The sequence below is a fragment of the Dysidea avara genome, chromosome 4 (genome assembly GCF_963678975.1).
Source record: "Dysidea avara chromosome 4, odDysAvar1.4, whole genome shotgun sequence".
NCBI lineage: Eukaryota > Metazoa > Porifera > Demospongiae > Dictyoceratida > Dysideidae > Dysidea > Dysidea avara.
The window spans coordinates 35,493,140-35,512,823 of record NC_089275.1 but is presented as its reverse complement, the minus strand read 5'-3'; the positions used below and the strand labels follow the sequence as shown (position 1 = coordinate 35,512,823).

Here is a 19,684-nt window from a genome sequence, read left to right as displayed (position 1 = left end):
CATGTAGTACTCAGCATGCCAGCGTGATCACTCAGTCGCCATATAGACTAAGCGCCAGACTAATCGCCATAGTGATTCTCTCGAGTGAAAAAAGCAGCTAATAGATGGTTTAAGTAAGCAAAACCTAACTACTAAACGATACTAGTCTAATTCTTACTATTCACACTGGCTAAATTCGAAACTGGTAGCATGACAAAAACTAGCTACCACAATCAAACATAAAAGTGAGAATATAATAGCTTTGTTGAGTCATTGTCGAAGTGGACTACAGTTTAATCTGGGCTCAGATGGTACCAGACTAGTAAGGTGTATAAGTACGTTTATATATATGCAGACTAGAGTTGTGGCCACCATGTTGGCTTTTTCGATCGGAATTGGCTGCTTGGTAAACATTATACATATTGGTGACGTTATGGCCCACAATCAACCTTTACATGTCAAGCTATAAAAGAATTCGATTGATCTGTGAGGTGTCGTAGTGGTCTCTGCTGCCGGCACTTGTGCAGTGCTGCACAAAACCGCAGCCAGTGCAATATCTGTATATTGCACTGCGGTCGGTGCATTATAGCTTATAATGTACTCGTTGCGGTCTTCAAAACCACAACCAGTGCATTATAAGTTATAATACACTCACTGCGGTCAGCAAGAGTGCCATATACAAATTATGGCACTGGCGGGGCCTTTGAACTGCCCATGCAGAGTGGTACATTGTTTGAATTTGTTCCCTAAAGACGAGAGCACACAACAACAGTGGACAAGTGCAGTAAGTGATACAGAAAAGACTAGGACGACCCTTCACCAAACTCCCATTTGTGCTCAAAGCACTTTACTGAAGATTCTTTCACGACAGAAGAAAATCTGTATCGTGATAGTGTAGTTATTTCTTCCCTAAACTGCCTCAAGCCAGACGCTGTGCCTACTATCTTTCCAAAAAGCATCGACCAGTTTGACACTACCAGCAGTAGTACTCTACGTAGCCATCCACTATCTGAAAAAGGAGAGTGAAGATTGTTGTGGTAAGCCTATAGCTATATGTAGTTCACATACGTAATAGATAACTATAGCTATATAGCTTTACTATATTTCTGTTTAACCCTTAAACGCACATGAAACTTTTAAGGAATTAGTCCTGAATGCGCACAGAACATTTATGGATTACGTGTTTACACAAAATAAACTTATATGGTGAGGTAAGACAGCCTTTCCTAAATCTATTAGCCTAAAACCATATATCAGTAGAAAGCTTATTCATTGGTCTGAATTTTCTTCTGATGATTACACAGGCCATCAATTTTCACCAACACCATAGCAATGTATGCATGTTAATCATAACAAGTGATGACTTTTGTAATGTGAAAATGATGGTATATGGTCCTTATCTGGGTCTTGCTAATGATGGTTTATGAGGGGGTAGTGTGGGCTTATCTTCATTGTCCTTCATGCAGTACTGTATGGTCTCAACAGTTAGTTCATTGACATCATCTGTAGGATACATGTAATGTATCAGTAATGAAGATGAAAGAAAGACACGAAGTAATGCATGTCATGAAGTAACGCACGGTGTGCATCATGTAATGTGTCAGATGTAATCAACCAAACGCCATGTCAACAGAACTAACTGTAGGTTTTAGGAACTGGGATTGGCTTTGGTGTACAGTCTCCTTGTTTAGGCTTAGGAAAACCAAGCCGCCTTCATTCTGCTCCAGCTGCAGTTTTAGCCTGTTTCCTCCCAAAATTCTCTTTGAAATGTAGTGCCGCTATCAGTAAACTAATGTGAAATTACATAACAGATACTTTGCATGCATTCCGTGGTCTGAAAATGGCAATAACTTAAGGGTAAAGTGATTGGCCACACCGTGATAAGCCTCTAAGCTACTGGTTTGGTATAATGGTGACAGCTTCTTCATGTCATGCAATAGCTATGGTGTTGGTCACCACATCATCAAGCTTCTCAATTGCCTTATGCAATATATAGCAACTGCTAACATGTGAAATAAAAATTGAGTAAATATTTACGTAGTATAAACCATTTCTTCCATCTCCCTTCTAGGATATCTAGAGGGTCATGGTAGCAATCTTCATCAGTATTGCAGAGGTGATTCAGCAACGACTTCCACCTCTTCACTATTCCATCACCAGCACCATCTGGAGCAAATCAGTATTGCAGAGGTGATTCAGCAACGACTTCCACCTCTTCACTATTCCATCACCAGCACCATCTGGAGCAAACAGCGCAACAATACAAATGATTGGTGATGCTCTTGATTCACTCTCCAATCAGGTCACATTGCTTAGTTTTGCCAAGCGTGCTAACGTTTTTTTTAATTCCTGTTAAAGAGAGCCATTATTATGCAAGTGCATGTATAAAACATACACTAGATAAGTATATGCCACACATCATACCGATGTTCAATATCTGGCTCTACCTCAGCCATGTACTTGGCAATTTGCTTGTTACAATCAGTTACAAAATTAATTTTGTCACTTGCAATTAGTTGTCAGTTAGGGCATTCACCAATCCAAATTTTTCCATATGATCACTTCATTGCTTTGTAAGTCATACAGTACACTTATTCATTAAAGTGTACGCTTGAGAATTCACCAAATAGCAGTACAAGATTGATATGTAAAACTTTGTTTGTGACAAGGTCAATTACACCATATGATCAAAATTTTGCTGAATGACCTGGACTATCAGCTCTTCCATCTCCACCAACTATAAGAGGGGAGTCTTTCTTAGCAATGGCTGATAGTAATTGGCATTGGTGGTGATTCCACACAGATAGAACAGCTGGCTGGAGATACTGTGATTGGTGGACATGAAATATTCTATCTGTGGTGCATGCTACATGTAAATATACCCCAAAAAATGGAAAATTTTCCTAGGGGTGGAGCCACTAAACAAAATTGTTGCAGACAACAATAAATTTGCCACTGGAGTACCTCTGATAAAAGGCTGGTTATTCCATACCTATGTGTATCCACAGTGACTGCAGCTATGTCTGATACCAAGAGTTCATAATATATATATTTAGGAAATATATGTATTATGTACTCTTGCTGATACTGATAAAAGTTCCCTTCAGGTTGGTAACCTTATTATTACATAGTTGGTGGCATGACCTACGGTGCGAGTCATTATAAATGTCCAAAATTAGTGGTTTATGGCCTATGACAGTTTAATGACCATAACTCCACCACTGAAACACTTACAGGTTTCAAATTTGGAAATGTGGTAATATAACAGCTACTCTACACACAGCAGGAAGTTGGAACATTTGTGACATCATCAACCACCTCCATGATGTAATAACCATGAATATTTAATAATATGCATATTTCAATTTTTCTCAACAGATGTACTAGATGCCAGCTTAACATTTTAGTGCCACCAAGCTATGGATAGGAGGAAACTTTCCACTGAAAAATAATATTGATTTTTAATGATGGCATGAAGTTATGCCAGCTTTTTTACATATATAAATTACAATTTATCTGTACTCTACAATAACATAAGGTTACAAAACTTGAATTATAATTAGAACATGATAAATACAAAAATTGCACTGAAAAAAAAATTTAAAATTAGTTAGTGTAATGAATTTACAAGAAGTTTTAAAAGCTCAATTATCTATTCTCGGACTTTACGGTGTGACTTGTACTGCTTTATGGCAGCTTCCATTTGTGGACCCAAAGTTAACCCTTCTCTATAGGCTGCTAAGTACTCCCTCATTTTCCTAAAAAATCTCCTTATGGTGTTCAGTGGAATGGCATCTAATGATTCATCCAGCATATTTTCTAACCCCTTAAATGAATAATCACAATGAGCTCTGGTAAACTTTTTGCTTTGTCCCCATACTCGTTCTATGGGGTTTAATTCACAGTGGAGTTTTGGAATAAAATAACCCTTAAAATTGTTTGAATGCAATAATGTTTCAACCCTGGTTTTCTCGTACTTGAAATCTGGCATTTTTTGAAGTTCATTTCTCATCTGTTCAGCTATCATTTTAGTCACATTAATTCCCCTCTCAATCAAACTTTCTTCATCCCTTTAGGCGTACCATCAGGGAGTACCATTTTTTGTACCCTACCCCTCCACATAGTATCCTGCATCTTTGGTTGTGCCCCACCAGAGCGTACATTCATTCTGTTTACATTTAGGGCATCATCAGCAAAAGCTGTGTGACCAGAACTATGGCCAAAAAACCAAATCACATCATACAACTCTCTGGGATACTTAACTTTAACAATTGTAATAACATGTTCAACTTGGGCAATAAATTTGTCACTGTTCCAGTAACCTTTACCCTCAGCCCCATACTTCAGTAGCACACGGGCTGTCTGCTTTAAATCAGCATACTCTAATTTGCCTCTTTCGAACTCTTCCATTGTTAACCTCAACAAGCCATTGAATTCATCAACAAAATCGCTTACCATTATCCCTCAACCTTGCCCTTTAGGTATAATTAACTGGTTTTCCTTCTCAGCCCACATCCAACCCTGATCCTCGTTTGAATGATATGTGCTCTCGTCATGAAAAAGCAAAACTAAGTGTCTACGTTGGGGCCCGATAAAAGGCTCTGACACTCCATCTGTACATAGAGGTGGGGGTGCATGAGTACTGGACAAAATTTCTAAATGCCTCAAATAAAGGGTTCTGTATTCGACTACATCTTTCCTCTCATGCCCATCAATGTAGACACCCTTTTTGGTGTTGGAGGGCTGAAACCCTAGCTTGTGGAGCCACCTACAAGCTGTACTCAAACTAACATTGGCTGGTATGCTAGGATGGTGCTCCCTTACCAAAGGCAACAGGGTCCCATTTGCCCAATTACAAAAATCACGAGCAGTCATGTTCGGTATACCCTTCACAGATGCATGTCCACGGACCCATTCTAAAGTAAGATCTCGATATTGCTCGTCCATCATCACATGGTACCTATTGTGTCTTCCTCTGGAATCTTCAGTAAATTCTCCACTGTTGCTCAGAAAATCTTTTCTCCACCTTCTTATTGTCTTCTCATTCACTCTAAAAAGTAGCCCAGTTTCCTTTGCAGCTCCTGTCTTGGTTAACCCAAACTTCTGGATGTAGTTGTCATAAACTATCATCGTTACCTTCTGCTTATATGTGCGCTTCATGTCACTAACCCAGTCCTCAAATATAGCGTGAATTTCGTCTTCAGCAATCGAACCTTCGTAATCTTCATCTTCATTGGCTTCCTCATCACTACTATTTTCTTCTAAAGCAAATCTTCAAATGGAACGGTGTCGACAGCACTTTCTGGTATCTTCACTCATCTCTTCCAACGTTCCAGCTCTGACCTCCTCACAAGAAACCTCACCAGACCTCAAACGTTTCTCAACTTTTAGCTTATTCATTTCAGAAGCCCTTTCCCTTAGGGACACCTTGCGCTTTCTTGACATATGCATTTCCCAGCTTGTTGAATTGAGCAAACAACAGACAGGAAGCAACAAAAGGTGCGAAATATTTATTGTTGTGATGCAATGCGCATGGTTGTGCTATGGCAACCACAAATATCAAAGACGCCGCTTGCGATCTGATTGGCTAAAATAAAACAGGTGATACATTAGCAACCATTTGCTCAATTGACGTCAAAATTGATACGTGACTTCATCACAGTAGCGCCTACGACTCGCGAAAAAGATAGAGTTACCGATTCTTGGTGAGTGCGATTACTGTGCGATAAATATTTGGACATTCTTGATGACTTGCACTATACAAGTTGTGAACAAGCTAAGCAGATGGGAACTGTATACAAGGAACTTGATTTCATAGCTCTTGTGTGTCATCTCTATGATATCACAAAAGTACACCATTCAATTTTTGTGTTGCCATGTGCTTACTCTCTTCCTGGTTTGACAACCATGATGTGTTCAGGACTGTCTCCTCTGTTTTAGTTTCAGTGACAAAGGAATCATCAAGTGATGTTACCTGTGGAAGCCTTTGCTGAGATGAGGCATTTAACAAACTGTATTATATGCCAACACTGGTTTGTTTAGGACAAGGGTTAGTCTGTGTCGCTGCCATTAGGGAACATTGTTTTACACAATAATATTATAATTAATTTTATACATTAATTTTAATCTTCCCTTTGACACGGACGTTCACAAATATTGACTTCTTTGGACTTTTACTTGTGTAGGTGGATCGGGCATAGTGGAAGAGTGACACAAAGCAATGGATGAAGAGCGAAAATAGGGTCTGTTGGAGAGGGACACAAAAGGACAACTGAGGAGTGGTCAGTTGAAGGGTCATCATGACACAAAGAGACAGTTGAGGAGGGATACAAAGAGAACCGTGGTATCCCTATGTTCAGTAGATGATTCGGTACTAGCTGTAGAGGGGAGTTCTTCTACTGCCTGTATCACAACAATTTTAATACATCATTTATAAAATTACATTAAATATTAACCCTTAAACGCGCATAAGCCTATATATAGGTAGATTACGCATGGTCTTGAAAATGCATAAGCCTATATATAGGCTTTTACGCATGGTTGTAAACAAAGTGCTGTAACTTTTGAAGCGTTTACCATATGGCTTTGTAACTTGTGCCATTCTACTCATGATGTAATAAGCATTAAAATGATACCTAGAGGTTTACCCTACGACCAAAGCATAAGACCAAAATTCTCCGTGAAAATAATTTTGAACAACTAACCACAAAAAAATATATTACATACCTTTAGAAAATGATCCATAACTCCTTGACAGTTCATCCGATTTGCTTCAAAAAAGTACTATTCGAATGGCCATTCAATGGCAAATCAGGCCATATATAGCTCACGTGACTAAACCCACAATCGAAACTACGACTGAAGCGAAGAATGTGGCGTTGCGATAAAGCGAGACATCAATCTTCTGCGCTTTATAACAAGTAAGCCATTGTTGTTACAATGGTTATTTAGCCTTCCCCAAGTAGTCCTTATTTGTGCTACTGTACAGGAAGGAAGTAGCACACATCTGTGTTGGCCCAGGTAACACCAACCCCATCATGTCAGTTGTCAGTTTGCCAGAATCTTAAAATAAAAGGCATAGATAAGAATTCGTGGTTAACAAAAAAAATCACCTGTTTTCTTTAGCAGCGATATCACCAGCCCCATAATGGTGGCGGTAGCTATGAGAGGCAATTAACAGTACCACTCTGCACAGGCAAGCATTGGTGAAGTCACTGTGTTGTTTGGTACATACTGGGATCGGACCACCAATCAATAAATTTTTGATTTTGTCGATTTCTTGACAACGAACAGATTCTCTGGCTGTCGGCATTGGCTGGCAGTGATTGCACAGTAATTGGTCAGAATGGATTGTGGCTATGCATATTCAGTATGAACGCAAATGATGCAATTTAATTCAGATTTGCATTGTTTTTACTCTGTGAATGTGCTTGTAAATGCACTGTAGTATACACAGATAGTAGTTACTTGCTTAAACCTTCAAGGTAGCCAGATTCACTTTGAAAAGAATCTTTTAATAAATATATTTGAAAATCATGATCAGAATAATAAATTTTTGAATAGTGTGCAAATAGGTTGTTGTGCCAAGTGCTCAGTTATACTACGTACATATGCCTTACTTAAATAATCAAACAACGTGTATTATGTAATTCAATATTACATACTATTATTTATTTGAGATAATTATTATTAAAAGATTATCAATTAATTGACGTATCTGTACATTGATTACTTTGGAATATGTGACCAGATTTACAAAAAGAGGTCTTCCACACACATCCAATTCTATGAACTTGGAAGACCGTAACTTGGTGTTCAAGTAACATACGTAGTAAACCTCCATCCATTCCACTATGTAGGTGCTCACTACTGACCAGACATTAGCTTTTTCCAATCTGAAGTTATGGATTGTCAAAGTTGGTAAATTGGATGTGTGTGGAAGACCCCTTTTTCACAAGTCCGGTCTCATATAGAGTAGTTTTTGTGTCGTACTTTTGTATGAATAGCTATATACTGTATTCTGTGGAAAAAAGCCTCAACACTGCTCTTCATTTTAGTACACAAACACTGTACATAAAGGACATGCTCCTTTTTCAACTTGAATGAAGCCTCTACTCCTGGTAGAATGCTAAGCCAGCAACATTGTTTTCCATTTATTAAAAGAATGGACTGCCCATTAGTGATGTGTGATATGCCAGAAAGAGCAAACAGTTGTGTAGTCACTTATATGATATGATACACATTATGCTACATTTTTTTGTAAAAGTGCCTCAAGTGCTATTGAATGTGTGGGCTGCTAATATATTTTCATAGCTAAGTACCAGCTATTACTTCATTTATGCCCATTGCACTGTTATATAGCAAGCTTTAAAAGAGTTCAGGAAAGTGGTAAGCAACTTAGCTACACTATTATAAAAAAAATACTGACCTTCATATTAAATTTAATTAAATGCATTGACGGCCGATAAGTTTTCATTGTTTGGCACCAGCTGTTACTCCACTACACTGTTATAAAACAAACTTAGAGAGCCTAGGAAACTGGTAAGCAACTAAGCTACACTGTTTAAATTCATAAAACCAGACCTTCACATTTCCATGATTGTGCAATCAAAATATCAATGTGCAAGCATGATAATTATTTGTATCGCGATACACCTGGAGTAATGCAATGTTCTGAGATATCGATATCTATGTATATCACACATCACTACTGTCTATTTGGGTAGGCATTCAATGAGCTTTCAGAAACTTGCTACACCAGTATATTAAGCCGGCACATATAAGCCACTTCACTACAAGGGCCTACAGCTGTGTGATGTTAAAACTGTCTCATTCTTTTCTTACATACTGGCTGCTGTTATAACAAAGATTTGCTCAAGTGGATGTTGTAGAAATACATAAGCAATTTTAAGCAACTAGGTACCACCCCAGCAATGTTTAATTTGAGTAATTTACTGTACTATTAGAATAATTCATAGAATCTTAAGCTTTATTACATACTACATTATACGCACAGTTTTGAGCAACTCTCATTAATTTTATAGGAGCTTGGGCCTTGTCTTTCCTCCTATCACACCATTACACCTGTAGCTTCTACTTCACTACACATGTACATATGTAGCTTCCTAGCTAGCATACAGTTAAGGTGCTGAAGTACAGTACAGCTCAAAAATAACTTCACAGCACGCACGTTTTGCGTGATTTCCACATGCGTGGAGCGAAGCACGCACACGCAAGCTTGGCCTAGTGTACACGCATCGGAACGCGTGTCTTGTTGCACGCATGAAACAGTTATTCACATGCACTACGCGTGAATATTTCTTGATACGCATGTGGCCACACGAGCACGCGTGGTGGGTTGCATTTAGTACGTGACACTCTGGCTACAGGAATTCATGGTTGACTTTCATATCGTTAGCATGTACAGTACAAGTCTTGACTCATACAGTAGTCGTTAACCTGTCCTAATTTTGCCGTAACTACTTTGTAATACTTTATTACGTTTGTACACTATACGTACACTGTAGCTACTGTACCTTACGAAGCACACCAAAGCATGATGTATCCACTGAACTTATATACTGTAATCTGTAATAGCTAGCTACATATTAACAATGTTTGTATATTTTACAGGTAGCTACAGCCTCTATCCGGATCAGCATCAGCCATGAGTAGCTAACCGCCGTTCCTAGCCCATCCTCCAGAATTGCAATTATAATATGTTGCTATTATTAACATTACAGTATCACATTTTGCTTCATAGGTAGCAAACGAGAAGGCTATTCAAGTCTTAGAGGCCGTATTGTCAGCTATTAATATCTGAACAGGCTACTGGTGTTGCATTTCAAAGCTACCCAAACTATGACTGGATAATGCAATCCCCAGGGAACTACACTGTGACGTGCTATATATCACTATAGCTATATTTATAATTGTCTTAGTAATCTATCCATGCAGTTATACTGATCTTACCTGCACTGACAGACCTGTCAGCGAGCAATAAATAGAAATGATCAAACTAATAATCAACAATTAATCTAACTGTTAAAAATATAGTTTCTAATAAGCACAGAATCCAAGAATTTAGTAGCAGCCAGCTACAAGTCATAATACAACTCATTAGCCTATTATTCCTATGAAGCGATTCTAATAAATTCACTCGTTTATGTATGGAGTGTATTATTCCTTGTGTGCCGCATGGCTAAGTTTGTCATAGGATAGAAAGTTGTGCTGTGATAGGTTAGTTGTAGTATATTTATTAGTTTGTAAAAATAATTAAGGCTTATCTATTTTGTTTCGTCATTTTCTATTGATAAGCACCATTGCTAACTTATTTCTAGATCTGCCGGGTTACGAAGCCTGATATATAGCTAGCTACAAATACCAGCAGTCCAGCACCATAACCCACAGCATGGGGTCATATCAGAAGGTAACTGATACCGATTTTACATTCATAGACAAAAGTGCTATAGCTACCTTATAAACTTGCAAGAGAGTTGGTAGCCACATATTATAGCTACTAAAGCTGATAACTCTGACCAATTAAACAAACTAACAGTTTTTGAATCATATAATAAATTCGTTTTAAAATATAAAAACCACACTAATCACCTCTGATAGCTATAGTGGAAAACACTGCTAATTACCTGAATAAAACAACCCACAAATAAAACTTTTGTAACTAAAGATGCAACCCACAATCGAAACCTTTTCTTGAAGAACTCTTGATGAAAAGGAAGCTAAACTCTCCTGGGACAGAGTTGAACAATAGGTATAGTTACATAGACATTATTTGTGTTGGTAGTGATGTATAATTCCTGAAATAAGTCTGCTTTTGATACATATAGAAGATTTAGGGTTTTATTGGCCAAGTACTAACTTAGAAAGGAAAGGGGGGCTACAGCCCCCTTGGCCCCGCCCCTGAATATCTTCTTGTTTCATGGGTTTTCAGCACTTATATAATCTTAATTTCTAGTTTATGTACTTTTTAAACATCCGTTTTGAATTAACTTGTTAGACACGATAGTAGCTATAGACTTTGATTCTAATGACTGGAAGCATACAAAAGATGCTACCATATATAACTAGATGTGCTATTCCTGATCAGCATGTGTATAGTGATCTTGGTACAATCTACTAAAATTGATCTGTATTCATTAGCTACCACACTACACACTATAAGAAGAATGCAGTTCTGCCACAGTACAGGTTCATGAAGTAGCATACTTCACAGCATAGTGAGCATACTTTTTAGGGTACTTCAGGGAAGAGGCTGTCTATTAAATTCACAGCTCATCTGCCTGATACAGTGTCACTGGATAGTGTGGAAGTAATGTTTTTTCTTCACACACAATTTAGCAAACACAATACAGTGCTGTATTCGTATCCTATAGCAAAGTCAGATATAAAGTTGCCAATTAAATATAGCACATAGAAACCACAGTTTGTCAACAAAGCATGAGGCCATGTTGTTTACACAATGTGGCTAGACAATATGGCTAGACAATATGGCACCAGCAAATCAATCCACTATAGCTTTGCAGGGACGGATCCAAGGGGGGGGGGGGGGGGGGGGGCTTTGGGGGCTGAAGCCCCTTCATATTTAGGCTTTACTTGATCAATATGCTGAGTATTACAACGAAATTTTGTCTTAGCATAATTATATGATCACTAATAATACAAATACTCATAAAACCACCTTATAAACATTTTTCCAAGGTATTATCAGTGGATTTATGCTAAAGTTTATGCAACAAGGACCCGGATCAGCATTGGAGGTGTACAAGATCGAGATACTCTAATAGAGCAGTCAGCTAACTACTCTAATAGAACATTCACTGGAAACATGTAGTTGGTTCTGCTATGGAATTTTTCCAAATCTATACATACAATGAAGTGCATTGGTCTGTTTAAAGGGCTTCATTCATCTACTTGTGTGCGTAGTTAATATGTATGACAATACTTAATTCAGGTACACAATTTCCAATGAAAATGCTCTCAGATTCAATCTTGTATTGTTCAAATTTCAAAATTTTCCACTTTCAACATATTATCATTCTAACATGCACCTATTCAGTGTTGTGCAATTGTGAGAGGGGTGCATCATGTACTTGGTTGCCTGTACCTACCCAAACTTTTCCATTAGCAAAATACTTCAGAGTCAGAGAGCCATACCTATAATCTAAAGGCAGTATATAAAATATCTACAGGCAGAAAATATTATGAATTTTATGTGGAAATGTCTCCAAATTGCAGTATTTTAGCATCTATTTTTCAAAATTTTCCTGGGGGGGCATGCCCCCAGACCCCCCTAGTTCCAGCATGCGAAGCATGTTGGGAAGTGTGCTTCGCACACCTCTACCCAAGAGATTAGTACCTTGAGTTAGCCCCCCCTTTTTATAAATCCTAGATCCGCCCCTGCTTTGTACAAAAAGGAAGTGGTTTGTAGAAATCTAATTCATAGCAATGGATAACTTAGTGTCAGCACTATATAACAAGTACACAAAAAAATTTGGAATTTTCAACTAGAGTAGGGACCATAGCACATCAATAAAAAGTACTGAAACAAGTTGGAGTAGTCCATGATATTAAATCACTGTAAAGCAATAAGAAGTATTATATCCCTACTGTGCTCAAGATACCATAACGGAAAGCACAGTAGGGATATAACACTTCTTATTGTTTTATGGTGATTTAATATCATGGACTACTCCAACTTGTTTCAGTATTTTTTTATTGATGTGCTATGGTCCCTACTCTAGTTGAAATTCCAAATTTTTTCGTGTACTTGTTTGTTAACTTCTTTTTGTAAATAATTTTATTAAAACTGGTGAACCCACGCATACCACATCTGAAATGCATTGCGTGCCCCAGCTATATCAATTATCGTCTGAAAAGTGAAGTATCTTTTATGCTTCGTTGTCAGCTATGTTCAACCCGTTACACAGCATTTTGAATCAAGAACTGTTCGAAAAGCACCTCTACAATCCACGCACACCAAAAGAAAGAAATAGTGCTGCATGCCTCAATTATATTAATTATCGTCTGAAAAGTGAAGTATCCATTACTCTTCGCTGTCGGCTATGTTCACCCGTTACACAGCAGTACGAATCAAGAACTGTTTTAAAAGCACCTCTGCAATCAAAATAACCACTATGAAAAATACAGATGATTTCTGTTACAAAGGGAAGCCATCATGTGATACCACCAAATTGACACATTTCACTGTCAGTAAAGATGAATGGGACACAAAGAAAGACACTGGTAAGTCCATGAAGAATGCATTATACGTACTGCGGTATGCCAAAAGGCACCTGTCAGGCTGAAGCGACATCGAACAGTGAAAAAATCAAGCCCGTAGCCTTAGCCGTTAGCAAGTTACGCTTGTCTAAAGGCATCAGTCAGTTACTTACTTACTCAGTCAGTAGAAAATTCCATAAAAAATTTTTTAAATTCCGTAACAACTTGTTGAAAGCATTTTGGGTCGATCTGAAAGCTTGTTTTGGCTTAGTTTTACCTAACCAATACTGCCTCATTGTCGTCAGGGAAAATGGAGGCTGGTTTTTGGGTGATATTATATCGTGGGCCACGCCTACTCCTTTGTGGTCCCTACTATACAGTTATTATCGTACTGTATGATAGCACTTATGGTGAGAGCACGTTTGTATAGTCTAGTAGCATATCATGATTGCACATTTAAAGTAAAGGAAGGACTCACCATGCAGAGATACTATACGTTAACTAGTGCTACAAAGAACAAAGCCCAAGGAGGTTGCACAACAAAATCCCGTAATTTATTGTTGTACGGCTTCTTTCATATACGGAACAGTTCTAATACACTAATATTAAAGGAGAACTTTAAAAATTTATTGAGGTGTAAGGTGGTTGGCGATCAGTAGTGAGAATATGAGTTTTTTAAAGGACGCTTTACAAGGTGGTTTTAGGCATGCATTCTATTGAGATTTTGTAAAACAAACTTGGTGACCCCAATTATGAACCCCTATCGTGGTTCATGATGTCATTATAACCACACATAATTAACCAAATTGTACACTATTTTCATAAAACCATGAAACTTTCCACACATATAGTACTCCTCATGATATGTATTTGATACAGTGCCATCAAAAATTTGACCTTATTGATCATTATGACTTTTCAAACAGAAAGTTGACTATTTCTGTCTTTATTACCTGGAGGCATTAATTAACATGGTACATACGTACGTAAAGGTCTTGTTGAATGAAACAACTTAGTTTGTTATTTGAGATTAATAGGTAATTCAATTTTGATATTATGATAACTTTTATTTGCTGCAAAATTCTTTGAGTTTACCTGTCCTTGAGGTGTAAATTACCCGTGGGAAGGTAAATTATCCAAAAAGCTTGTAGATAGTGCAATAATAACTTTGGAGTGAAATTGACTATTAACTTCAGCATTATAGAAACCAAGTTGTTTGGTTCAACAACTCTTTTACTTTTGTACTGTGTTTTAACAAGTTAATTCTTGCCTCAAGGAGAAAAATACTTCAATGATCAAATTCTATGCAAAAGCTATAAAGGTCACTAAAGGTCAAATCTGTGACAATGCAATAATCACACACTTTTCCATAAAACCATGAAACTATCCAAATACACACCCCTGTATAGCACTCCTCACATGATATGCATTTTTGATATAGTAACATCTGTGCCACTATATTGAAAGGGGACAGTATTAATTGGACACCTGGTTTTTACTGATTAGTACTAACTTCATCCATTAACGTGTACTTTTACACAGCATGGATATACTACACTGGTTATGGAGAAGAACATACAGGAAACTGGTGTTTTAAAGATGGATCTATCACTTTCCAAGATATATTTGATCTTTACAACAAATACCTCAAAGGAAAGTTGCTATACGTTTATACAGACAGTAGCTACTCAGGTCAGTGGGTAGTAGAGTGTGCTAAGTGTTTGGATGAGATGGGGATTGGAGCTTGTGGTCATCAGGCCAGGGAACAAGGTGTATTGATCAAGGTGTATGCATCTTGTCAACCTCACCAGAAAGCTACTAGTGGAAGCTTTGTGATGCAAGAAGGAATTCAGTACTATGAAACATGGAATGGTATAGCAGTACACCGCAATAAAAATTTGTCCAACACACAAACTACCTATGGATGCAGCTTCACTGATACTACCTGTCTGAAGACACATACATCACCATGTCAACTACCAAATGTACCATTTAGTTGCTCCTGGAAGTGGAAAGATGTTATAGATATTGACTATCATGTTAAACAATCAAATTACGTTTACTTGGTACATGGTAAAGACAGAGGAAGGCCATCCTGGCACTATGTCATGGTAAAAAGTAATCTGGATGAGAAATTCCTGGAAAAAATTAAAACAGGAACTGTTGATGTTGCACAATTTGCACATGTCATTGAAAGTGGTTGGGGTGAGGATCCATGTCACCTAACAGATGTTAAGTTTAGGAACTTTTATGGCGAACACATATTGTGTGGAAAGATTTTTAAGGTTTGTGCATTAAGAGTTACATACACTGTATATGTAGAAACTACTTTTAGCTTGTACTAATGTCTAAACTATAGTTCATACAGTAATACCATAGTAGTCTTTGTACAAGGGTTAGATTGAGTGTAAAATAAATCTGTCATGTACATATGTTATGTATATAGTTCTGAATTACATGTGTGAAACTTAGAGTGAAGACAGATTTCTCACTCATACGTATGTAGTATCCAATATAAAACTCTGTTATTATCTGCTTATGTAAAATATTGATTTATAACAGTTACTTGGAGTTTAACTAGTTAAACAAAGTTAATGTGGGGAAATAATAACATGTCTGCAAGTAATAACATCACTTACTATAGCTAACATGAAGGAGTAGTCGATTACCAGGTATATAGACACAATAGAGTACAGGGTGTAGGTGGATTTCACAATGCAAGGTAGACAGAAAAGGATGTGCATTAATCAGGGTAGACAGAAACAGGTGAGTATTAATCAAAATGGCTCACAAAATGTTTGCACCAGAAAAGCGCACTGGTGGGTATAGAAAATTACGTGGAAAGTCAGCTAAAGTTCGAATCTGCCCAAAAGGACTATATTCAAAATGTGTTTATAGATACATACGTAAACATTATAAAAATAGTCACAGTATGGTAGGTACATGTAGTATTGTATAGTAGGGACAAAGAAGATTTGAGCATGGCCCATGATAAGATATTAGTATCATGATTCCTGACATAGCAGCTTTCAAATCAACCTAACATGCTTTTGTCCAATTGCATTTTTAAATTTATTTAACGTACTTTTCTACTGCCTGCCTGATACATTCAGTCAAGCATTGCAGAAAACTGGTTATAACTTCAATCCTAATTCGTTCACAGAAACATTTCAAATTCACTTAAGAAGACCTTTTGCATATTGATAAAATAAAATGTGTGCATGCATTATTGTCAAAGTTCTCCACCAATAATAGGGTTTTGATCTACAGGTGTACACGTTACACAATACCATTACACCAACATATTGGAATACAGGTGTTTCAAATTTGGTACAGTACAATAAGCTATTCTACGTGCACTGCCAAGAAATATACACATGTAAGAAGTAGTTTAGTATATATGCTGTTGCTTATTGACAAACCAGCAAAGTGTTGCTGACTACTTACATTCATTGTTTTACTGTGGCCAACACTAACAGTTTATGTTAGTGATATGTACATATGCAGAGGAGCTAATGTCATGAAGTTTCAAAAAGTTTAAAAGCAAGTACAGTATGTTGCAACAAAAGATTAGGAATTTAAAACTAGAGTAGTACCCCAGTAAAAGCACTGAAACAAATAATATGTAATGTCCAATTATTGTACTACTGTGCAGAATCTGTGCAGCACACTAGGGATATCTGCTTCTTATTGTTTTATAGTAATTGGGCATTATATACATGGTAGTACTACTCTGATCAGAGCACTTTTGTCAGGAGCTACATTATCCCTACTCTATATACTGTAGTTTAAAATTCCTATACTTGTTACAAACTAAAATTTAATCAGGGGAAAAGAATATGTATCCACGAGTCTCATAAGGTAGACTAAAGTTCAATTTTCCCATTCCTTGAGTACATACTGTAGCTTCCAACTCAAGATTAGTTTGAGGTGTAATAGTGCAGGGTTTCATTTGGATTGGTTGGATGGCCTTATAAATCCTTGTGGCTTCAACATCGGAACCCTTGGGTATTTGTTTTTCCAAGCACCATGCAATTATGAGAATCATGATATCAGTTCATGCTCCTGTTGTAAAAATATATAACCATGAAACCCTGTGCTTTGTATAATATCTGACTTGTAGTCCTGTAGTAGAGTGATGATAAGCAAGATACAACCTGAATTGATACATGTATATACACTGTTTTAGTAGTACAGTGGACAATTTAAAAACTCCTATATCTAAGCTGGTGCTAGTAGCACTATATAGCTTTAACCTGCAAGTCTTTTTATACCAGGCATGCTCTAGGGACCTACCAATTTATGCTTTTATATGTTTTTTAGTAGTGCTCAAAATTTTTGTATGTTATGTTATGCTCAACATTTATGCCTCAGTTTATATGTTTTGGTAATAATGTGTACTTTATGGGTAAATAATAAGTGACTAAAGTAGGGGCTATAAATCTTGTCAAAATGCATTTCAGAGAAAGATCGACATACTCCAAATAGAAACAGTCAGCTGCCCGATTGTTCTATTAGAGTTACTGACTGTTCTATTAGAGTATATTGATCTTTTTATGTGATTTGTATTTTGGCAAGCAAGGATTTATAGTATGACACGAGCATATTATGCTATCATTATGCTATCATTATGCTCAATGCTTTCATGCACCTATTATGCTCAACATTATGCCAGCATAATTGGCAGGTCCCTAGCATGCTCCCACAGCCAGCCAAAGGCCAGCTGTGGGTTCATGCTGAATAGTTTTCCCAAAACATATACGTCTATGTATGTATGTTTGTTTCTTCCAACCCACATGAGCAAAACTTTGCGTGCTACAGTAAAAGCAGCTTCTATGTATAATTTGAAGGCTGCATAGAGCCTGTATACTGTACATTTCCATGCAGGTAAGTTTTTCTTTAAGGAGGTTAATTCATGCCGTTTTGAAATAAGGGTGTAGTGAGTTCATGAAAACATTTTATAGTGAAAGCTTTTTCCAATAAGCAATGCTAGACAAGAACTTCCATTTGCACAGCAACCATATGGCAAATAAATTATAAGCACTTGATTATTTCATGACTGAAACTGAAACAAGTTATGCAGATGGGACTTGGCTTATTCTGTTCACCATAAACTGGAAAACCCATCAAAGTATAGAGTGTGCACAAAGAAGAAAGTCATTTTTGCAAAGGAATAACAATGGTAAATGCTACTTATATTGCATCCTAACAAGTACTTTGTGCAAAGATTTTCTCTCTCTTTCTATTATGAACAGACAAATCCAATGACGTCTAGGTGTTATTGGTTTGAGCTTCATTTCACTGTATACCATAGCAATTTAAATGTACTGTACGTAAATCTTTTAATGTGGCTCATGTATTTTACCCAGTATGTTTTGTAGTAAAATTGAATTTGGCAAAAGTGGCCAGTTTTCACTCAGCTGGTCACAAATTCCTTTGTAATTAAATTTTCTATTAACTGAATAACTGACTAATTAACCTCTATCCAAGCATAACTCGACTATGAATAAGGCTACATCTTGATTTTCTCACCGTTTGACAACATATTGGTCGAAGATGTACCTTTTTGCTAACTGCAGGAGCTACAATGGATGAATCATGGACTTGCCTTTGTCCTGCTATGTGTCCCATTTCTTTCTCCACTTCTGTGTAGGTGTTGATTCTCAGTAATGCATTATGGCTTCAGTACAACTGACTATTGCAAGAATCATCTATAATTTTCCTAGTGAATGGGTTGATTGTGGAGGTGCTTCTTGTACTGTTGTTTGTATGTAATGTTGTATAACAGGTAGAACATACCTGAAAATGAAGCAAAATGGCTTCCAGTAAATTATAGTGATGGTGCACAGTTACGTAGCTACAATTTCCATGGTGACTGGATTGATTGCATTGACACTTCTCATACTTTCCTTCATCTGCTATACCATATAACAGGTGGAACAAAGCTGAAAATGAAGAGGAATGGTCACAGTGATTTTTAGACTTGTTATAGTTGGGGAACGTTCAGTCAATTGATGTTTATAATATAGTTTGGCTGGTGTCTTTCTTTCCTTTAATGTAGTAGCATTGATTCACCAGTAACAAATCATGTTACAAGTGTAGTAGCAATTTTATATTTGAGTAGGGATTAAAAAACAATGGGAACAAAGAGGGTCATCTGCACCTGCTGCAGTTATGCTATTGGACATTAATTTTATCCCTACTCCAGTTTTGGCTATATTATTGGCAGGCTGTGTATTAGTGACTGAAGTAGGAATTATATATCCACTAGTATACGTAGTTGCAGGTGTGGATGATCTCATCTCTTTGATTACAATGATCTCTATTCAAATATAAATTTCTACACATGTAGTATAAAAGATACTACTGTACATTAGTAGTGGTTTAATGCAGTTTGGTCGAGTTATACATAGTGCAGCTTAGAAGACTTCCTCCTTGTAGTCACACTTATGTAAGGATTAACTCA

General features: G+C 37.1%; 1 protein-coding gene across 1 annotated transcript in view; it reads left to right on the top strand.

Annotated features, from left to right (window-relative positions):
• LOC136254830 (uncharacterized) overlaps positions 1-19,684 on the top strand; it is a 93,650-nt gene that overhangs the window by 51,470 nt on the left and 22,496 nt on the right. The window contains exon 8 of the mRNA XM_066047588.1: positions 14,761-15,503. Within this exon, the coding sequence (XP_065903660.1) occupies positions 14,761-15,503 (743 nt within the window). The remainder of the gene's footprint in view (positions 1-14,760; positions 15,504-19,684) is intronic.